Source organism: Piliocolobus tephrosceles, chromosome 15 (assembly GCF_002776525.5).
Source record: "Piliocolobus tephrosceles isolate RC106 chromosome 15, ASM277652v3, whole genome shotgun sequence".
NCBI lineage: Eukaryota > Metazoa > Chordata > Mammalia > Primates > Cercopithecidae > Piliocolobus > Piliocolobus tephrosceles.
The window spans coordinates 74941004-74959469 of record NC_045448.1 but is presented as its reverse complement, the minus strand read 5'-3'; the positions used below and the strand labels follow the sequence as shown (position 1 = coordinate 74959469).

At 45.0% G+C, this 18466-nt stretch overlaps 1 protein-coding gene across 5 annotated transcripts in view; it reads left to right on the top strand.

The window, feature by feature from the left end:
- The window catches only part of DCTN1 (dynactin subunit 1), a 31097-nt gene extending 28303 nt beyond the window's left edge, over window positions 1-2794 (top strand). For all 5 annotated transcript variants that reach the window (XM_023188063.2, XM_023188061.2, XM_023188059.3 and 2 more), the window contains 5 exons: window positions 531-664; window positions 781-964; window positions 1224-1303; window positions 1806-1895; window positions 2311-2794. In XM_023188063.2, coding sequence (XP_023043831.2) covers window positions 531-664; window positions 781-964; window positions 1224-1303; window positions 1806-1895; window positions 2311-2448 — 626 coding nt within the window. In that variant the 3' untranslated portion in view covers window positions 2449-2794. The remainder of the gene's footprint in view (window positions 1-530; window positions 665-780; window positions 965-1223; window positions 1304-1805; window positions 1896-2310) is intronic.
- Window positions 2795-18466: the final 15672 nt, after the last annotated feature.

The following is an 18466-nucleotide window of genomic DNA, read 5'->3' as shown; positions in this document are numbered from 1 at the left end:
CTCCATGCCCTTCTTGGAGATGGCGTCTGAGGCAGGCAGGCAGGAACAGCCTCATGTTCCGAGTGCTTTGTGCAGTGCACACTCCCTTTGCCACTGTTCTTCAGACGTACCCTGTCTTATGGCCTCACTCCTGTTTGGTGTCTTTCTTTCACACAAATCTGCTTGTCCACAAAGATAGGTGGTAGAGGGTCTTGTTAGTGTGATGATTAGGAAAAGGGTTTTCCTGCAGATTGTGTCCAGGATCCTCTGGTGTGTCCCCCTAACCCGCAAATCACCTAACTCCTCTCTCCTCTTTTCCTGCTCCCCCATGGGCTATCCCGAGCACAGAAGAACAACAGCGAGGTAGAGACCCACTCAGGCTGGGGGTTACCAGGGCTGGTGGGAAATGGAGCTAAGGGAGCAGGGTGAGGGGAGAGCCAGGACTGGAGGTGGGTAATGGGGGGATGCAGAAACCAGGAAAGAGCAGGAATGGAGCCCAGTGTTCAACCGTCTCCACTTGGGGCTGATGACATTTGTTGTGGTCCCCACAGGAGCCGTCCCTGGGCAGGCTCCAGGGTCTGTGCCAGGCCCAGGGTTGGTGAAGGACTCACCACTGCTGCTTCAGCAGATCTCTGCCATGAGGCTGCACATCTCCCAGCTCCAGCATGAGAATAACATCCTCAAGGTGAGGGAGCCACAGGGAGGACTGGGATGGGGGATGGAGCATATTCGCCCCATTGATGATAGATGGCAGGGGCCTCCTAGCACCTCTTACCACTACCCTTCTTTTTTCATCCACAGGGAGCCCAGATGAAGGCATCCTTGGCATCCCTGCCCCCTCTGCATGTTGCAAAGCTATCCCATGAGGGCCCTGGCAGTGAGTTACCAGCTGGAGCGCTGTATCGTAAGACCAGCCAGCTGCTGGAGACATTGAATCAGTTGAGCACACACACACACGTAGTAGACATCACTCGCACCAGCCCTGGTATGTACCTGCCAACCCCCAAGATGAATAAAACCACCCCCTCTACTTGGCCCAGGGATTTAGGCCCTGCTCAGGTGGTGCCCCTACCACAGAAGCTCTTCCCAGCAGTGTTCTTTGGCTTCACTGTAGTTTTCTTTCACCCACTCTCTCTCAAGTACTTGCTCTGTTAGAGAATCTCATACCTGTACCCCTAACCCTTAATCCAGTACAACTGCCTGCCTGCGCCTTGGTGGGCGTCACCAGCTTTCTCTCCCCACAGCTACCAAGAGTCCGTCAGCCCAACTTATGGAGCAAGTGGCTCAGCTTAAGTCCCTGAGTGACACCATTGAGAAGCTCAAGGTCAGCTCAGACTTTGTCCTGCAGAGCTCACGTCACAGTGGAGCCAGGCATTTCTGGAGTTCCTCTGAGCCTGGCCCTATGCTAGATAGCAATTGGGGAGGAGGTGGAAGGGAAGGCAGGGTCCTTGCCTTGGAAGCTCACTGTCTCAGTGCAAACAGAAGATAGATTCTCATAACAAAATGGATTAGCTAGGGTAATCTTTAGCATGACTGGTTCAGGCTTTAGATTCCATCAGGGCTGAGATCACTGTGGGGTAGAATGGTTGGGCGTGGCTTCCCAAGGGCAGTAGAATGTGAGTTGGACCTTACAGGATGAGGACTTGTAAAGTAAGGAGGAGTGTTGGGGAGGGGGGATGGGGTTGGAGATGAGAGCAAAAGTATGGTGATATAGAGGACTAAGTTCCTACCCCCTTGGTATTAGTGTCTCTGTGAAACCAGGCGGTCTTGTGCTAGCCTGTGGGGGTCCCCTAAATGAACCCTTGTCTTTCTCACCCCTTCCCTAGGATGAGGTCCTCAAGGAGACAGTATCTCAGCGCCCTGGAGCCACAGTACCCACTGACTTTGCCACCTTCCCTTCATCAGCCTTCCTCAGGGTGAGGGGGAGACAGGGTAGAGGACGGGACAATGTGGAGAAGCTCAGGTGGGCCCCCCTCTCCTCCAGAATTGGAAGAGGCCTTTGGAGTCTCAGGTCTAACAACTGCATACCTTGGGTTATCTGGCCAAATCTTACTTACAAGTAACTCAGAAGTGCTTATGATGCTTTGAAATTCCAATATTTTAGCACCTAAACACTTTCTGTGACTTTTGACACCAGGAGAGGCTCAAAACTCCCTTGTCAGATTATGTATCCCCATTCTGATTTGAAAAATGTGGTCACCAAAGCCCAGGATCTCAGAAGCCCCAGCCACCTAGGAGTTGCCTTGGTCTCAGTGCTCAGGGACCCCTTCAGTGGCCTACAGCTCAAGTGAGCCCCTGACCTGGAGTCTTTTTCTCCTCATCAACCACCAGGCCAAGGAGGAGCAGCAGGATGACACAGTCTACATGGGCAAAGTGACCTTCTCCTGTGCGGCTGGTCTTGGACAGCGACACCGGCTGGTGCTGACCCAAGAGCAGCTGCACCAGCTTCACAGTCGCCTCATCTCCTAAGCACTCCTTTCCCCTGCTGTCCCCTTCGACCCTCAGCCCTCTGGTGCCGCTCTGCCAGATGCACAGCCACCTCAGCCAGCCCCCAGGTAGAAACATGTGGGTTAAGCTCTTCCTGCCCCATTCAGCTTCACTCCCACCCTTTCAGCATCCTGCCCCTTCACCTTGACCTGGGTTCCCCCACTCCCATTCCCTGGCCTCTGCCATAATTTGCTGTTCAATTGCTCCCTCCTTCCTGAGGGGCCTCAGGGCATGTGGGGGGTAGGCTGAGACCCCACCACCAAAGGTTGAGTGAGGTCCTCTTGATTGAGGACTTCACCCCTTAATTAAAGCAACTTCTGCTTCAGTGGTTCCTGTGTGGTATTGAGAATGGGACTTGGGCCATTCAGCTCAGAGCAGGAAGGGAGGAGAAGCGATGCTGAGGAAGCTTTGGCAGTATCAAATTTGAGGGCTCCTCTCGTAGTGACCAGCAGAATGCTGTTTCTAAAATTCATGTGCAGTAAGTTACTCTAAGCAAGGAGGAAAGGGCTAGACTTAGGACTAGGTACCTAAGTTCATTTATGGAGTTAGGAGGGCTGGGAGGGTGTAGCCTCTGCCAACTCTGCCTCTGCTTCGTGTAGCTTCCACTGCTCTTTATTCCAGTTTTTGGAGCCAGAGTAATGATATGATCACCACCCCAGCCAATTTTCTGATGCACTAGCCAGAGTCTTCCCATAAGACCTGGGTCCTCTCAGAGGGAATATTTACTAAATAAGGGGAAACTAAAGTGGCATGCTAGTAAAAGATAGAAGGTACAAAAGCTACTCCCAAACCCACTACAAATTAGAATCACTTGGGGAGTTTCTTTTAAAATGTAACAGATTTCTGGTTCTTGACCCAGACCTGCTGAAAACCCTTCCAGAGTTGGGACTCATTAGGCTGGTAAACAGCACCCCAGCATTGTAGGTATTAGCCCCAGTTTAGATTAGTTGGCTAGCTCCTTTATACTCTTTTTTCCCCACTTGGGGAGAGAAGTCCAGTCCAGACTCCCAAAAGGCTCTGATCTAGATGCAGAAAGAGACCCTTGGCCCTGCAGAGTGCCAGGCCTGAATTAGGCCAGACCCTTTGCTTGTGTGCTTTCTGTCTCGAAGGGAATGGCAAACAGGAGGGCGGTTACTCCAAGGTGGGCGTCCAGGGGCCGTATTCTCAACGAATATACTGTCTGGGAGGTCAGCGGGTTATGGTATTTGAATGCCTGCTCTGTACCTTGGCTCTTCTCACCTGGGATTCTGAGAGAAAATGATTTGATCACCTTTCCTCAATACTCTCAATGATGGTACACAACCAGTATCATTCTAGATGCGTAGGATATGTTGCATTACATAATGAGGGATTAATTCTCACAGGAGTGGTTGAGAAGGGTTATTGTGTCTTGAACCAGAGAGTCTTCACCTCACGTCTCCAAATTGGGCTCTGCTAGAGCTAAGGAAATCACAGACCACACTGTCCTTTCCTTGGGATTGGATTCTACCCAAGCTGCTGACCTACCTTCTGATTGGTGTGGTTAAGACACTGAGGCCAAGCAACTTCTGGTGGCACTTTGAAAGGAGAACAGGGCTTTTTGTTCCATCCTTTTCCCTTGGTGGTGGTTTCTCACTACTTAAACTACTGCTCTCTTGAATGCTGAATTCATTCACCCAATTATTTGTTGGCTATCTCCCCGTGAGTGCCCTACAGGTATCTAAGAGTCAGCGTGTCCAAAACTGAAATCATCTCTTCTGTGTCCTACATGTGACAAGCCATAAACCTGGATATCCTTGACTCCTTCTTTGATCTCCTTAGCTAATTTAGTTATCCAGTCCTGTTCAGTTTGTCCTTCATTACTGTCTATCAAATTTGTCCACTTTTTTACATCCACGAGCTTTGTCTATAAATAACTTCTTGCCCTGGGCACTTCAGCAGTTTTTAAACTGGTTACCCTACCTCCATTGCCTCTCTTCAACCAGTTCTACACATTGATATGAGGGATCTTTCCAAAATGCATACTGGGCCAGTTTAAATGTCATTACCCAGTTTAAATCCTGAAATGATTTCTTCAACTAGATTTAAAATTTACATAAGATCTGAAATGGTTCCTCTATGTGTCTAGATTTTAAAATTTAAATTCACTAGAATGGCCCAAGAGACCATCAGTGATTTGGGTCCTGTCCACCTCTCCAGCCTCTCCCCACATGCCAGGTGGTTCAGCTTTAGTGAACTCCTACAGTTTCCTTGCCACCCTGTGCTCTCTCAGGCCTTTTCCCACCACCCAGAATGCCATCTATCTCCTTCCCTCCACTGTACCTTTCTGCCCCTGCCCCATCCCCATTCCTCAGCTGACATCCTGTCAATTTATTAAGATAGCTCTGGCATTGCCACCTCGGTAAATCTCCAATCCCTGTGACCTGTTAGGTGCCGCTCTTCTGGAGGCAGCAAAAGATAATAGACCTTTTTTTCAGATGTGCTTGGATTTAGTTGCTTTGTGACTTTGGCAAGGTTTCTAATCTCTACTCTGTTTTCTTACCTGCAGAATGGAAAAATTATATCTTACAGGGTTGTTATGAAGGTGAAATGAGATAGTGCATGCAAGCATCGAGCACTGTGCTGGCACACAGTAGGCTTGCTTCTCTTCTCTAGTACGTGCTCCTACTACGCTACTTTATGCCAGTAAGCAGCTGTTTCTATTTTAAGTGTAGTTAACTCCTCTCCCGATTTAGACAGTTCCTTTAGGATGTCTTCCATCTCTATATCCCACCAAATACAAGTAAAGGGCACGTATTTGAGGAGGAGGAAGATGAGGTGTTTTGTTTTTGTTTTTGTTTTGTTTTTGGGACAGAGTCTTACTCTGTTGCCCAGGCTGGAGTGCAGTGGCATGATCTTGGCTCACTGCAATCTCCACCTCCCGGGTTCAAGGGATTCTCCTGCCTCAGTCTCCTGAGTAGTTGGGATTACAGGCATGTGTCACCATGCCCAGCTAATGTTTGTATTTTTAGTAGAGAGAGGGTTTCACCATGTTGGCCAGGCTGGTCTCGAACTCCTGACCTCAAGGGACCCACCCACCTCCACCTCCCAAAGTGCTGGGATTATAGGCATGAGCCACTGTGCCCGGCCAGAAGATGAGTTTTATTTTGGACGTGAGTTTGAGGTGCCTGTGAGAATGTACAAGCAGAGATGTCCATTTGGCAGTTGGAACCTGCTGGGTCTGGAGCTCAGCAGAAATGTCCAGATTGAAGATAAAGTCTGGGGAGTGAGTTGGGAGCGTGTCAATGGTGGTCAGAGGCATGGTTTGGGTGAGGTTACTGTCTGTATTCAAGTTACTAAGAAAACCGAATCTTAGGCAAAGCTAGTGGTTAGCACTTTATTGGAGGGTGAAGTCTCAGAGCAGTGAGAGTGAGGGAAAGGAGGAAAAGAAAATCAAAGGTTAGTGTTAGTGAGTTGGCTCCTGCCTCACAAAGACCGCTGGTCACTTTCCCATGTTGGATGTCTCTGGATAGGCTACACAGAAACATCATGACTGGCTGGAACATTGTGTTTGGATTGATGGAGGGATGGAGGAGAAATTCACCTGCTCTGCTTCCTGCCCATGCTTTACTGCCCAAAGTTTGCCATGGAGCCAGTGTTAGCTCCCCACTTTCTTGCTGGGATGATATTTCTTGGCCACTGGGAAAGCCAGATCCCATGCCTTGTGGCATGGCATTTAATCTTAAGTCCTGCAATGGCAAGGGGAACAGAATGTGGTCACCAGCCTGTGGGAGTTGGTCAGCACACAGCAAGCAGCTGGAGACCTGGGAGTCAGGTGAGGCTGAGAGAATCTGAAGCAGCAAGTTACCTCAAGAGAGTATACAGACGGAAGGGAAGATAGAGCCCTGGGAAGCCCTGAGAGTTAAAGAGCCTGCAGCCTGAAGGGACATCCACTGCAAGCAGAGGGCCCCCGTAGAAAGCATTGTCACAGAGCCAAGGGAGGAGAGAAATCGAGCAACTCAGAGGGCAGTCAAGTTCTGGGAAGTGGCCATTGTGATTCAGAGATGCCTGATGAGCTGGCCAGAGCAGTCTCCATGGAATAGAGGAAACAAACTGGGTTGTGGTGGCTAGAAAGGGGAGACAGCAGCTCACGCTCACTGTGTGCCCTGGGTGGCATCCATTCATGGGGATTGTGGAGAATGGATAGCCAGGCAGATGACCAGGGAATGATTTCTGGAAACTCGGATGTGATGGTAGCGGAGAGGCCTGGCGAGGTGCTCTGTGTACCAAGGATGGAGCATAGCATAGTAACAGCCACCTTTGATTCATCCAAAGCCAGAAATGCCAGTGTGACAGAACCAAGCAGACTGGCTGGCAGTTGGACAGGATATGAACATTCTCAACTCTGTTCCCTGGGAGCTTCTCTCTTTTGGTGGGTTTTGGGAAGTTTTCCTAGGGTTAACGTTACCTGCCCCAGCATGGAGGCACCTTTGTGAAATAAGAATAGGGCTTATATTCCATCTCTTCCACTATTGAGCTGTCTGAATGTGGGGAAGGTGCTTAACCTTTCAACTTCAGTTTCTCTATTTGTAATAGGCCAATAGCACCTTCCTCACGTGATATTCTTAGGTAATCTTCAGGGAGAAAATTAAATGGCATAGCATGCTTGATACAGATGCTTGAAAAAGGATACCTGGGAGAGACTGATACTAAACAAATGAAAAGGAAACAAAATAGAAGCAGTCACATTCCCAAGACGTACACTTGTGACACACATAACCATCTTTTGAGCCCCAAAGGATAGGTAGCCATGGCCAAGTGTGGTGGCTCACGCCTGTAATCTCAGCACTTTGGGAGGCCGAGGTGGGCGGATCACGAGGTCAAGAGATCAAGACCATCCTGGCCAACATGGTGAAACTGCGTCTCTACTAAAAATATAAAAATTAGCTGGGCGTTGTGGCACATGCCTGTAGTCCCAGCTACTTGGGAGGCTGAGGCAGGAGAATCACTTGAACCCCAGGAGGCGGAGGTTGCAGTGAGCCGAGATCGCACCACTGCACTCCAGTCTGGCGACTGAGTGAGACTCTGCCCCTCCCCCCCCCAAAAAAGGAAAAGAAGTATAGGTAGCCCTTTGTGCCCCAGCTTTCAGCTTGTTTCTGTGGGTGGCTACTGTCTTATTTTCTACCATCCAGGCACTGTTTCCTCGTTTTAGCAGGCCAAGGCTGAGAAGGAGAGTCTAAACATGGTGGCACCTCTCTCACTCCACTCCCACAATTTGAATTCACCTGCTTGGTTCACATTTTCAGTGCTCTACCTCAGTGGAGAGCAGGGGTGGGGCAATGCAAAGACCCAAATCTGCTGGGTAATCCTAGGGAATATACAAGGCCCCAGAGCTGAGTCTACCCTACACAGCCATGAGGCAAAAAGTGAATTAGGAACAGGTATGCTCTATAGCCTCGGTACTGTGGAAGTTTTATAGCACAGGTGACCTTGGACCCTGTCAAGTAGGCCCAGGGCACCTGGAAAACACTTAAGTCTGAGGGTGAGTGGTCCCTCCTGCTTCTGTGTGGTTATTGTTTCATGTAGCCAGCTCTTCTATGTGTATGGGTAGCATGACCATTCACCTAGCCTCCCTCCATCTCTATTATCTGTGCCACCCGAAACAGGTATCGCTACTCCCAGGGACAGAGGTCCTCAGAGGGGCAGCCTGGGGCGTTTGGCCTACATTCCTTTTCCAAAGACTGGGGAGTTTGGATGTGGGAATTGGATTCTTCTTGCTCAAATAACGGGTGCCAGAGTAAATACATGTCTCTCACCCTGTGTTTTGTTACTTTTTATTATGGAAAATTTTAACATACAAATGAGAGGAGAGTGTAATGACTTATATGTACAATATATGTTCATTTCATGGTTCATCTTGTTTCGTCTATATCCCCTTTCCCATCTACTCCCAGAATGTTTTGAAGCAGATCTCAGACATTACCTTATTATTTCATCCAAAAGTCTTTTAGTATACCTAAAAGATACAGCTCTTCAAAAAAGGAAACTACAATACCGTTATCACACCTGAAAAGTTAATTCATCAACTATCCAGCATTCAAGTTATCTTGGTTGTCTTATAAACATTTAGGTTTGTTTTACAGTATGTTTATTTGGATGACATTTAAGACAGACAATACACTACAAATAGATGTCTTTTGAGTCTGCTTCCCCTTATTTTCTCATTATTGTACTAATACAGTATTTGCTGTGTATGCATTCTTCTTAAGCTTCATTTTCAATGTGTCAGCAATTCAAATACATAACATTATCACCTTGATAATACAAATAACACAATATGGAGGAAGATTGAGAACATAGGCTCCCAGTACTTAGTCACTGGGATTATAGAGATTTTCCTTTTAGTATTTTCTGTTTAAATTTAAAGATGTCCTGCCATGGCTGTGCAAGAATAGAGCTATCTAGAATGGGAGTGCAATGGAAAAAAAAAATGGACTCAAAATTAGGAAAACATGAAAAGACATAAGTCAAGGAGAGAGAATATATTTTGAAACTAAATAGAATTTCCTGGCCAGGTGTGGTGGCTCATGCCTGTAATCCCAACCCTTTGGAAGGCCAAGGTGGGTGGATCACGAGGTCAGGAGTTCAAGACCAGCCTGACCAACATGGTGAAACCCCGTCTCTACTAAAAATACAAAAATTAGCCAGGCACGGTGGTGCACACTTGTAGTCCCAGCTACTCAGGAGGCTGAGACAGGAGAATCGCTTGAACCCAGAAGGTGGAGGTTGCAGTGAGCCGAGATCGTACCACTGCACTCCAGCCTGGGTGACAGAGCAAGACTCCATCTCAAAAAAAAAAAACCAACAACAACCACCACAAAAAACTATTTCCTTCATTCAGAGTGTAAGCATCCAAACAGGTGCTAAGGAGAGAAGTATCTTATTTCTTCCTCAAATTGCCCTTATCAAACCAAATAGGTAATGCCCATTGACCTAGAAAAGGGAGCTCTCTTCAAGCAGTGTATAAGAAAAAGCAGGGCGGAGGGCAAGTAGTGAGAGGGTCACTTGCTTTGAGGTACTCCAGGTCAGGGGTCTCCAGTCCCCGGGCTGTGGACTGGTACTGGGTCCATGGCCTGTTAGGAACCTGGCCACACAGCAGGAGGTGAACAACAGGCAAGGGAGCATTACCACCTGAGCTCTGCCTCCTGTCAGATCAGCAGCGGCATGAGATTCTCATAGGAGTGTGAACCCTATTGTGAACTGCATATGCAAGGGATCTTGTGGGCTCCTTATGAGGATCTAACTAATACCTGGTGGTCTGAGGTAGAACAGTTTCATCTCAAAACCATCCTCCCCCTCCTCCCCATTCCATGGAAAAATTGTCTTCCATGATCCGTCCCTGGTGCCAAAAAGGTTGGGGACCACTGCTCTAGGTGATGGATATCAAAGCCTTCACCTTGAGAAACCTGTCAAATGGCTGAAGCTGTGACTCTCCTTCATTACAAATGATGAAAGATGTAACAGATTTTTACTGAGGTGCTAATGGATTGAAAAAAACTGTCTATGAAAGGGGGCCAGACAGATACCCAGGCAGCAAGGCAACATGGGTACTGAGTGAGAGTTAAGTGCTTGCAACCTCTCTGCTCCACAAATCAGGTTAAATTCTAAACTTTTTAATTTTAGATTAAATAATGGGGCAAATACAAAGCAAAGCCTTCCATCAGTTGCAGCAGCTGGATGGAGAAAATAAACACTTCTAGAATGTAACTTAGAACATCCCCTTGAACTCCCATCATCTAAACCACACCCACTGGCTGAAGATGTTGCACTTTTTGACCAAAAAATGGAGGTGCTACCAACACAACCTTTGTATCATAGGAAGAGACATGTAAACACACGAGGGCGATGGAGCTGCACTCAGCACTGGATGTGGTGAAGAAGGGTATATAAGAGATCTTTCTCCATACCCATCAAAATTTGGGATCTATAAACACTGGAGGTAAGTCTATCCATTTTCAGAGAATTGGCTTAGTGGAGTGGGAAGTAGCAAGGGTTTGGTTTTGTTTTTTTGTCCCCTGAAATTGCTAAATAGGACTTCACAAAGGGTACATGAGAACCATGAGATGACTGAAATAAGTTATGGAATTTAAAAGGTGGAGAAAAATTTTACAATATTAGGGGTCTTTTCCCCATAGTCAGCCGCAGGTATGGTAAGACCCATTAGTTCCTGGCTTGTTAGTGAGTAGGAGATGGCAGACACTCTTGGCTGCGCAGCAAGTGACTGCAAAGGGGAGTGACATAAAACAACTTGAATATAATGGGGAAGCTAAGAAAAAGGTTGTTTAGTAATTGTAGTTCTGGAAGGGAAGGGGTTTCTAGCCTCCTAAAGATTCCTGCTCCCAAGGTCATTTTATTTCTGTTTAATTTGTCATACATTATTCCTGGTATCAATAGGTTAAGAAAGTAGAATTTTCCCAAGTATTGATTTATTGATAATGTTTGTAAGTGGCACACAAAACTTTCCATTTCACAAACTGTAACATTCATTGATCCCTTTAAATGCAAGTTCAATCCTTATAAGCTAAGTGCAAGGATGATTTCATGTAACATAGCTAAATGCACACAAAATCTGTATATTCTGAACTACAAAAGTGGTTTCCATAGCCACATATGGTTTTAGACAAGGATGCATTTTCATAATGAATAGTACTAACAAATATGTTAATCAAACAATACTTGTTTAATACCAAATGCTTGTTCTGTCACCAACTTTTAAAGCAACACCATTCCAACTACTACTAAAATCATTTATTTTTAGAAGCTTTAATCTGATCTGTGAAAATAAATTCTCCAAAAACTTGACAAATAGTATGGATAAACCTCAAAGCTTTTAAATTTAAAAAGCCTACCAAAGGCTGGGCACAATGGCTCACGCCTGTAATCCCAGCACTTTGGGAGACCAAGGCAGGCAGCTCACTTGAGTCAAGGAGTTTGAGACAAGACCAACCTGGGCAACATGGTGAAACCCCATCTCTACAAAAAAAATACAAAAATTACCTGGGTGTGCTGGGATGCGCCTGTAGTCCCAGCTACTTGAGAGGCTGAGGCGGGAGAATTGCTTGAGCCCAGGCAGTGGAGGTTGCAGTGAGCTGAGATCCCACCACTGCACTCCAGCTTGGGTGACAGAATGAGACTCTGTTTCAAAAAATACAAATAAAAAGCCTTCCAACATTGAAACCTTCACGTGAAACTTAGTTTCTACAAAAAATCACTTGCTATCAGAAGAAAAGAATATTAAATTACCTTTTAATACAAACATTATTAAAATAGATTTTTCCTGTATCTACTTAAGAGAAACATAAAACAGCTCACAATCTTTAATAATTTGTCTGATATTGTCTAGAAACTAAAGACTACATGATACAGCTGTGTCTCAGCTATGGTGAGTCAGAGGTACCATTTGGACTGCATATATTAAAACAGCTGTAGTGTAGCTTACAGTGGCACAAAGACTCGACACAAATATTGTGTTGTTTCATCATTTAGGTAGTCAAAAGTCAGAAGGAACTGCACAGTTTGCAAGGTCCTTTACACGTGGTCATTAAAACAGAGCAAGTATGGTAATATAAATGCAGGCGTTAAAGTCTCAACATTCTAAAGTTGAAAATATGAAAACTTTGTTTCTTCATCTTTCATTTACATGGTTAGATATTGGCACCTTACTATAGAAATATTTAGTTACTATGTATGGTTGTCCCAGAAAATAATGGAGCTTCAGAAAGTACAAAAGGTGTCAAAATCTGTAGTTGGCTTTGTCAGATGCTTTTCTAGCTTATTTCAATTCTTCATCCATAGTAACCAAGTCTTTTAACCCTAGCAAACTTTCTTGGGTCCTTTCAAATTAAGAAGACAATATCATCAACTTGTACTTGATCTGATCATCCAATTGGTGTTGGAAGTTCATAATTGCATTGATGAGCTCTATAACAAGATTTTCAGGAATATCCATCGGCTCAGTGTAAGGATTCTGATAATACCCAAGCCCATACATCAAACATCATAATTCTTTAGGAAACAGTCTTTCTTTTACAAGATCCGCCTTCTGCTCCTTCTTCATTTTCTTCCTCAGAGAAGTGATTTTCTGCCCCATTTTCTCGAGGTCATTTTTGTTCTTCAAGTCTGTCCTTGATGTCTTGCCAGTACTATTCAGATCAGGAGTCAGTTGGCTCTGATGCCAGGTTTGGGACAGAATGGTTATAAAGTCTCTCCAAGTCATGGCTCACAGAGACTGCAGCTGGTGCCGGTGTCATGACAGGAGCAGAAGAATCACAGCCTAAAAGGATATCTGCGTCACTCCCTCCATGGTTAGAATTGGAACAGCTGGTGAGGCAACATCCTTGGAGGATGGAGGGGAAGAGTAACTTGCCTCTAGATGGGGTTGGGAGTAAATTGAGACCTCCAGTCCTGTCTCTTGCAGTCCTGAGCTTAGAAATCTCTCCTCCTCCTCCTCCTCCTCCTCCTCCTCATCATCATCTCCATCATCTCTTTCTCTCTTTTAGAGAAGAGCTTCGCTATGTTGCCAAGGCTGGAGTACAGTGGCCATTCACAGGCATGGTCATGACACACTACAGTCCCCAACTCCTGGACTCAAGTGGTCTTCCTGCCTCAGCCCGCAGCTGGGACTACAGGTGCATGCCGCTGCACCTGGCTGAAGCACATCATTCTTTGGTTGTAATGTTCCCATTACTCAGCTTGATAGTCTGTTTTTCCTTAAAGCCCAGATCCAACTTGGGATGAGTGTTCATTTCAAGAGATCCTTTGGCCATCTCAGATACCTGTTTTATCCATTTAAGGTGCTTTTTCAGGAAGAAATTAAAGTCAAAGGCATCACCCTCATCTGTGAAGCCAATGCCAATGAAAGCACTATACCTGCTTAATGTCATCCTAGAACCACATTACAAAGTAGAAGCTGTAATCTTTCACTGTCTCAGCAGTGTCAGCATATTGTTCTACTGGTGCCTGAGCAAAGAGCTCTCCTGATATTTTATACTTGAGTTGACATAGGCAGTCTTGTCTTTTGAAGACTAAGCAGGCTGGTCCACATTCCAGCCTGTAGCCATTGTTGGAGGCCTGGGGCAGAATCTAGCTGACATTGACACCAGCTAGGATAGGCTTGTACTATGCCTTGGCCACCATCTTGGCTCTGCCCTTTGTGCCCTCCAGATGACGTTGGGCATAAATTGAGGCCTCCAGTCCAGTCTCTTGCAGTCCTGAGCTTAGAAACATCTCCACCTCCTCTTCCTTGTCATCATCATCTCTTTCTGTCTTTCAGAGAAGGGCTTTGCTATGTTGCCAAGGCTGGAATGCAGTGGCCATTCACAGGCAGTCTAGGTTCTTTCTTGCTTGATTTTTCCTTATAATTTATTTGTGGAAAGAACTATTTCTCAGAATCTGAATTTTCTTAAAATGCATCCTTATGGTGTTAATACATTCCTCTGTCTTCTCCATTTTCTGTAAATTGTTAGTTGGATTTAGAGCAGTGATTTCCTGACTAAAACATCAGCATCACCTGGGAATTGTGGGAAATGCTAATTCCTACTCATCCTAGAGAGGCTGGCCATAAAAGTCACCATCTTGATGAGGCCTAGCATCTCAATTCTGTGAAGTCACCCATTGAAAGAGATCAAAACAATTGGGGTAGACAGGGGTGAAATATTGGATGAGGTAGTGGTTGGTCTCTTGATGGCATGGCATGCCTGTTATTTCTACGTTTTTATTTCATATCAATGAAAATTTGGGGTTTTTGCGTAACAGATGGAATACAAAAAAGAAAAAAAGATGGTGAACTTACAGTTTAACAATTAACTTAGCTGATTTAATGTACTTTAAAAACTACATCATTACTAATGGTTTAGTGATCCCTGCCCTTGACAGAGACACGAGGAGAAAAGTGTTCACTCTCCCTCAATGCTTAGACTACTATTTGACTCTTTCTAAAAGACAAGGGAGTTCAGATAGGGTAGACTGTCCTCCCTCAGATATTGGAGTTTTAGTTACCTACACATTTGACAGCCAAAGGCACTTGGTTTGGAAAGATCCTTGGCTGGGTCCTCTAGCTGCAGCCATGGCTAGTCAAGTTTCCATAGAGAGTACAAGCCAGGCTTGCCTTGCCAGAAGAGACCCTTCTGATCTTAGTAGAAAAGATCAGCCCAGGACTGGCCATCTGGCAGGTAATCAGGACCTACTCAAACAATTGAGCAAGGAACAATAGGTGGAACTGAACCCTTATGAACTCATGGGGTAAACTCTAAGCCTCAGTGAACAAAATCTGAGATAAATCACTTTTAACTCATCTTGGTACTCCTTTGTAAAAAGCAAAAAGCACAGGATAGACTGTATGCATTTGACAACGTAGAACTGAAAACCTAGATATATATTTAAATTTTAAAAAATACCACACCATTTAGCAAAATTTTTATACTTTTTTTTTTTTTTTTTTTGAGATAGTCTCGCACTGTCGCCTGGGCGAGAGTGCAATGGTGCGATCTCGGCTCACTGCAACCTCCGCCTCCCATGTTCACATGATTCTCCTGCCTCAGCCTCCCGAGTAGCTGGATTACAGGCGCACACCACCACACCTGGCTAATTTTTTGTATTTTTTAGTAGAGACGGGATTTCACTATGTTGACCTGACTGGTCTCAAACTCCTGACCTTGTGATCCACCTGCCATGGCCTCCCAAAGTGCTGGGATTACAGGCATGAGCCACTGCACCTGGCCAGTTTTTATACGTATTAACATAGTGATATTGGAAATTTATTTTTCAGTGGAAAAAAATGCTCTCTATTTTGGAAAGTAGGTAGTTGGGCTCCTGTTTTAAATGAAGACATATTTGAAAAATTGCCGTGTAAGTTCAGTGAGGAGGCAAGGGCAGTGAAGGAGGGTGAAGAGACCAGAATGTACCCATTCCACCACCAGTGGACATTTGGGTTGCTTCCGAGTTCAGGTACCTCCAAACCATGCTATATAAATATCCTCCCTTGTTCATGTGCTTTGGCACACATATGCAAAAGTTTCTCTAAGGAGTTAAATTGTTTGGTCATTCCTCATGAGTATTTTCATCCTTATTAAATATTGCCACATTGTTTTTGCAGAGTGGCTGTACTGGTTTACAGCCTCATCAGCAGGATGGGTCCCCTTGGCAGGATTCCAGTCTACCCCTTTGGGGAGGAGGGTGTAGCCGGGAGAGAAATAAGGCTGGCAAGGAACAAGGAAGCCAGACAGGAGAACACTGTTAGTGCCAATCCAAAGAGTTCAGACTGTATTTGACTGCATTGGGAAGCTACTGACAATTCTGGAACAGGGAACAAAATGCAAAAACAGGGTTTGGGAAGGTGAGTCTTTAAAGCTCTCTCTTGGTTTGTGTTGGGGGTTGGTAGTGATAGTGGTGGAGTTGGCTTAGGCCAGCAGCAGGACTCAAGCTCACAGGAGAGAGGAGATCTGTGGGGTGACAGTACAAAGGGGACACTGAGCACATGCCTGGGGGCAGAAAACCAGAGCGTCCCAGGTCTCCCAACTCTTATCCTTAAATAAGCCAGTTAGACACTCACACACTGCTGGTAGGGGTGTGAAGTGCTACAGCCACTCTGGAAAACACTGTGGCCTTATTTAACAAAGATAAATATGCACATACTGAATGGGCCACAAGTCGTAAAATATACCAAGCAAAACAAACAGGAAGAAAAAAAAAAGAGGAAAGAATCGTCAATAACATCAGATGTAATAGAGAGGTCTATCAAGCAAAGATCTGAAAAGTGTCCACTGTCTAATTGTCCACTTGGCAATTAGAACTTTGATGATGAGCTTTGCCACAGAAATGTTTGTAGACCAGTAAAGAGCAGAAATCAGAACACGATGGTTTGAGGGATGAGTGAGTGGTAAGAAAGGGAAACTAGGTGCGGGGCCTACTGTCAGGATGGTTGGTTGAGAACAGACTCAAGCACACAGAAACGTTAGTATGTGATCAAGCACCATGGGTCCCCTCAGCTGGATTTCAGTCTGCCCCTTTGGGAAGGAGGGGGTAGAATGGTGAGTACAGGGTACATAATTTTACAAATGGTGATTTAACACTTGGGAAAAACAAGTTAAATCCTCATATTACACCATATAACAAAGTCCAGTTGGATTGAATATTTAAATATACAAAGCAATACCGGAAAATAACTAGTAGAAAATTAGAACATACAGATTTTCTATATAAAGAAAATTTATTTTGTATATAAAGTTGGGGATGGCTAAAACTTTTCTAAGATTGACAACAAAACTAGAAACCTTAAAGGATGATACAGATAAATTTGACTTTATTAAAATACACACACACACACCATATTAAACCTTTCTGTAAGAAAAAGAAAAAAAAGACTGTAAACAAAATTGGATGACAAATGACAAACAGAAAAATATTTATAATTGGGAGGCTGAGGTGGGAGGATTGCTTGAGCCCAGGAGTTTGAGATTTTAGTGAGCTGTGATGACGCCACTGCATTCCAGCCTGGGTGACAGAGCAAGAACCTTTCTCTAAAAACAAAAAAAGAAAAGGAAAAATATTTATAACATATGATAACTAACGTTTACAAATAAATAGGAAAAAGAAGCTGGGCGTGGTGGCTCATGCCTATAATTCCAGCACTTTGGGAGCCTGAGGCAGGTGGATCACCTGAGGCCAGAAATTTGAGACCAGCCTGGCCAACACGGCAAAACCCTGTCTCTATTACAAATACAAAAATTAACCTGATGTGGTGGCGCATGCCTGTAATCTCAGTTACTTGGGAGGCTGAGGCACAAGAATCACTTGAACCCGAGAGGCAGAGGTGAGCTAAGATGGTGGCCAGTGCACTCCAGCCTGGGTGATAGAGTGCGACTCTGTCTCAAAAATAAATAAATAAATAGGAAAAAGAAACACATCAATAGAAACATATACATGACTAGGAAATTCACAAAAAATATAATTACCATGTTAAATCAACCTTAAGTAAAAAAACTTGTTTAAGATGGCAAAGTGAACTGTTACATTTACCTCTCTTTCCTCCCTAAGTCCAACTGGAATTACGTTTTTTAAATGAAAAAAAGTAAAGTATGCAACCTCATGAGAGAACTGGAAAAAAAAAAAGTAAAAAGGAAAAATACCCAAAGCCAAACAAACAAACAAACAAACAAACAAAAAAAAACATTCCAAAACAGTGCTGGAATACAAGGAAGGGTTTACAGGACACTTATTTGGACCTGACGCCTAGAACTTTCCCTTCTGGGAGAAAATCCCCCATCCCCACTTCAGTCGCCTGGTTCATGTGGGACACCGAGGCTCAGAGACAGCAGAACTGGGGAGTGGCAGCAGGATATTGTAGCAGGTGGTGGCAATCAGGGGACTTCAGGCTGTGGTCTCACACCACCATCCTGCCTTTTCCTTTGCTCACAGAGAACATTCAAATGACTGTCTTTCTCTAGCAAGGTAGAAGGGCTCTCAAAGAAGTAAGGAACATACTTTGGTTAACGGCTAACCAGGCATTAGGGCTAGACAGGAAGACAGGCAGTGCAACAGCCAACTCCCAGTAGACACTAGACACAAGGAAGAAAGCACAGTGCTGCCAGGGCAGATCCTCTTCCCTATTCCTGAGCCTGCAAACCTGTTCCCTTTGTGCATCCTGGAGGGACAGCCCCTGCCCCATACCTTCCTATATCCTCAACAAACCAGATGAAGCTCACCCTCAAATTCCTGTGTGAAATGAGAAACAAAAAAACCCCAAACCTAAAGTATCTGAAATAATGTCCAAATGATTTGAACAAAACCTTGGTAGGTAGAAACCAAAAGGTTTCACTTGAATGCTTAGCAGTAACATCCCAACTGGTCTTTCTACCTGTGCTACAATCCACTGTGAAGCCAATTATTCCATTCTTGTACCAAGTCCCATTCCACATGCCTTTCACTTCAGACATGTTTGCTGATGTTTACACCTCTTCATAGAATACCCAGCCTATCTTTGCAG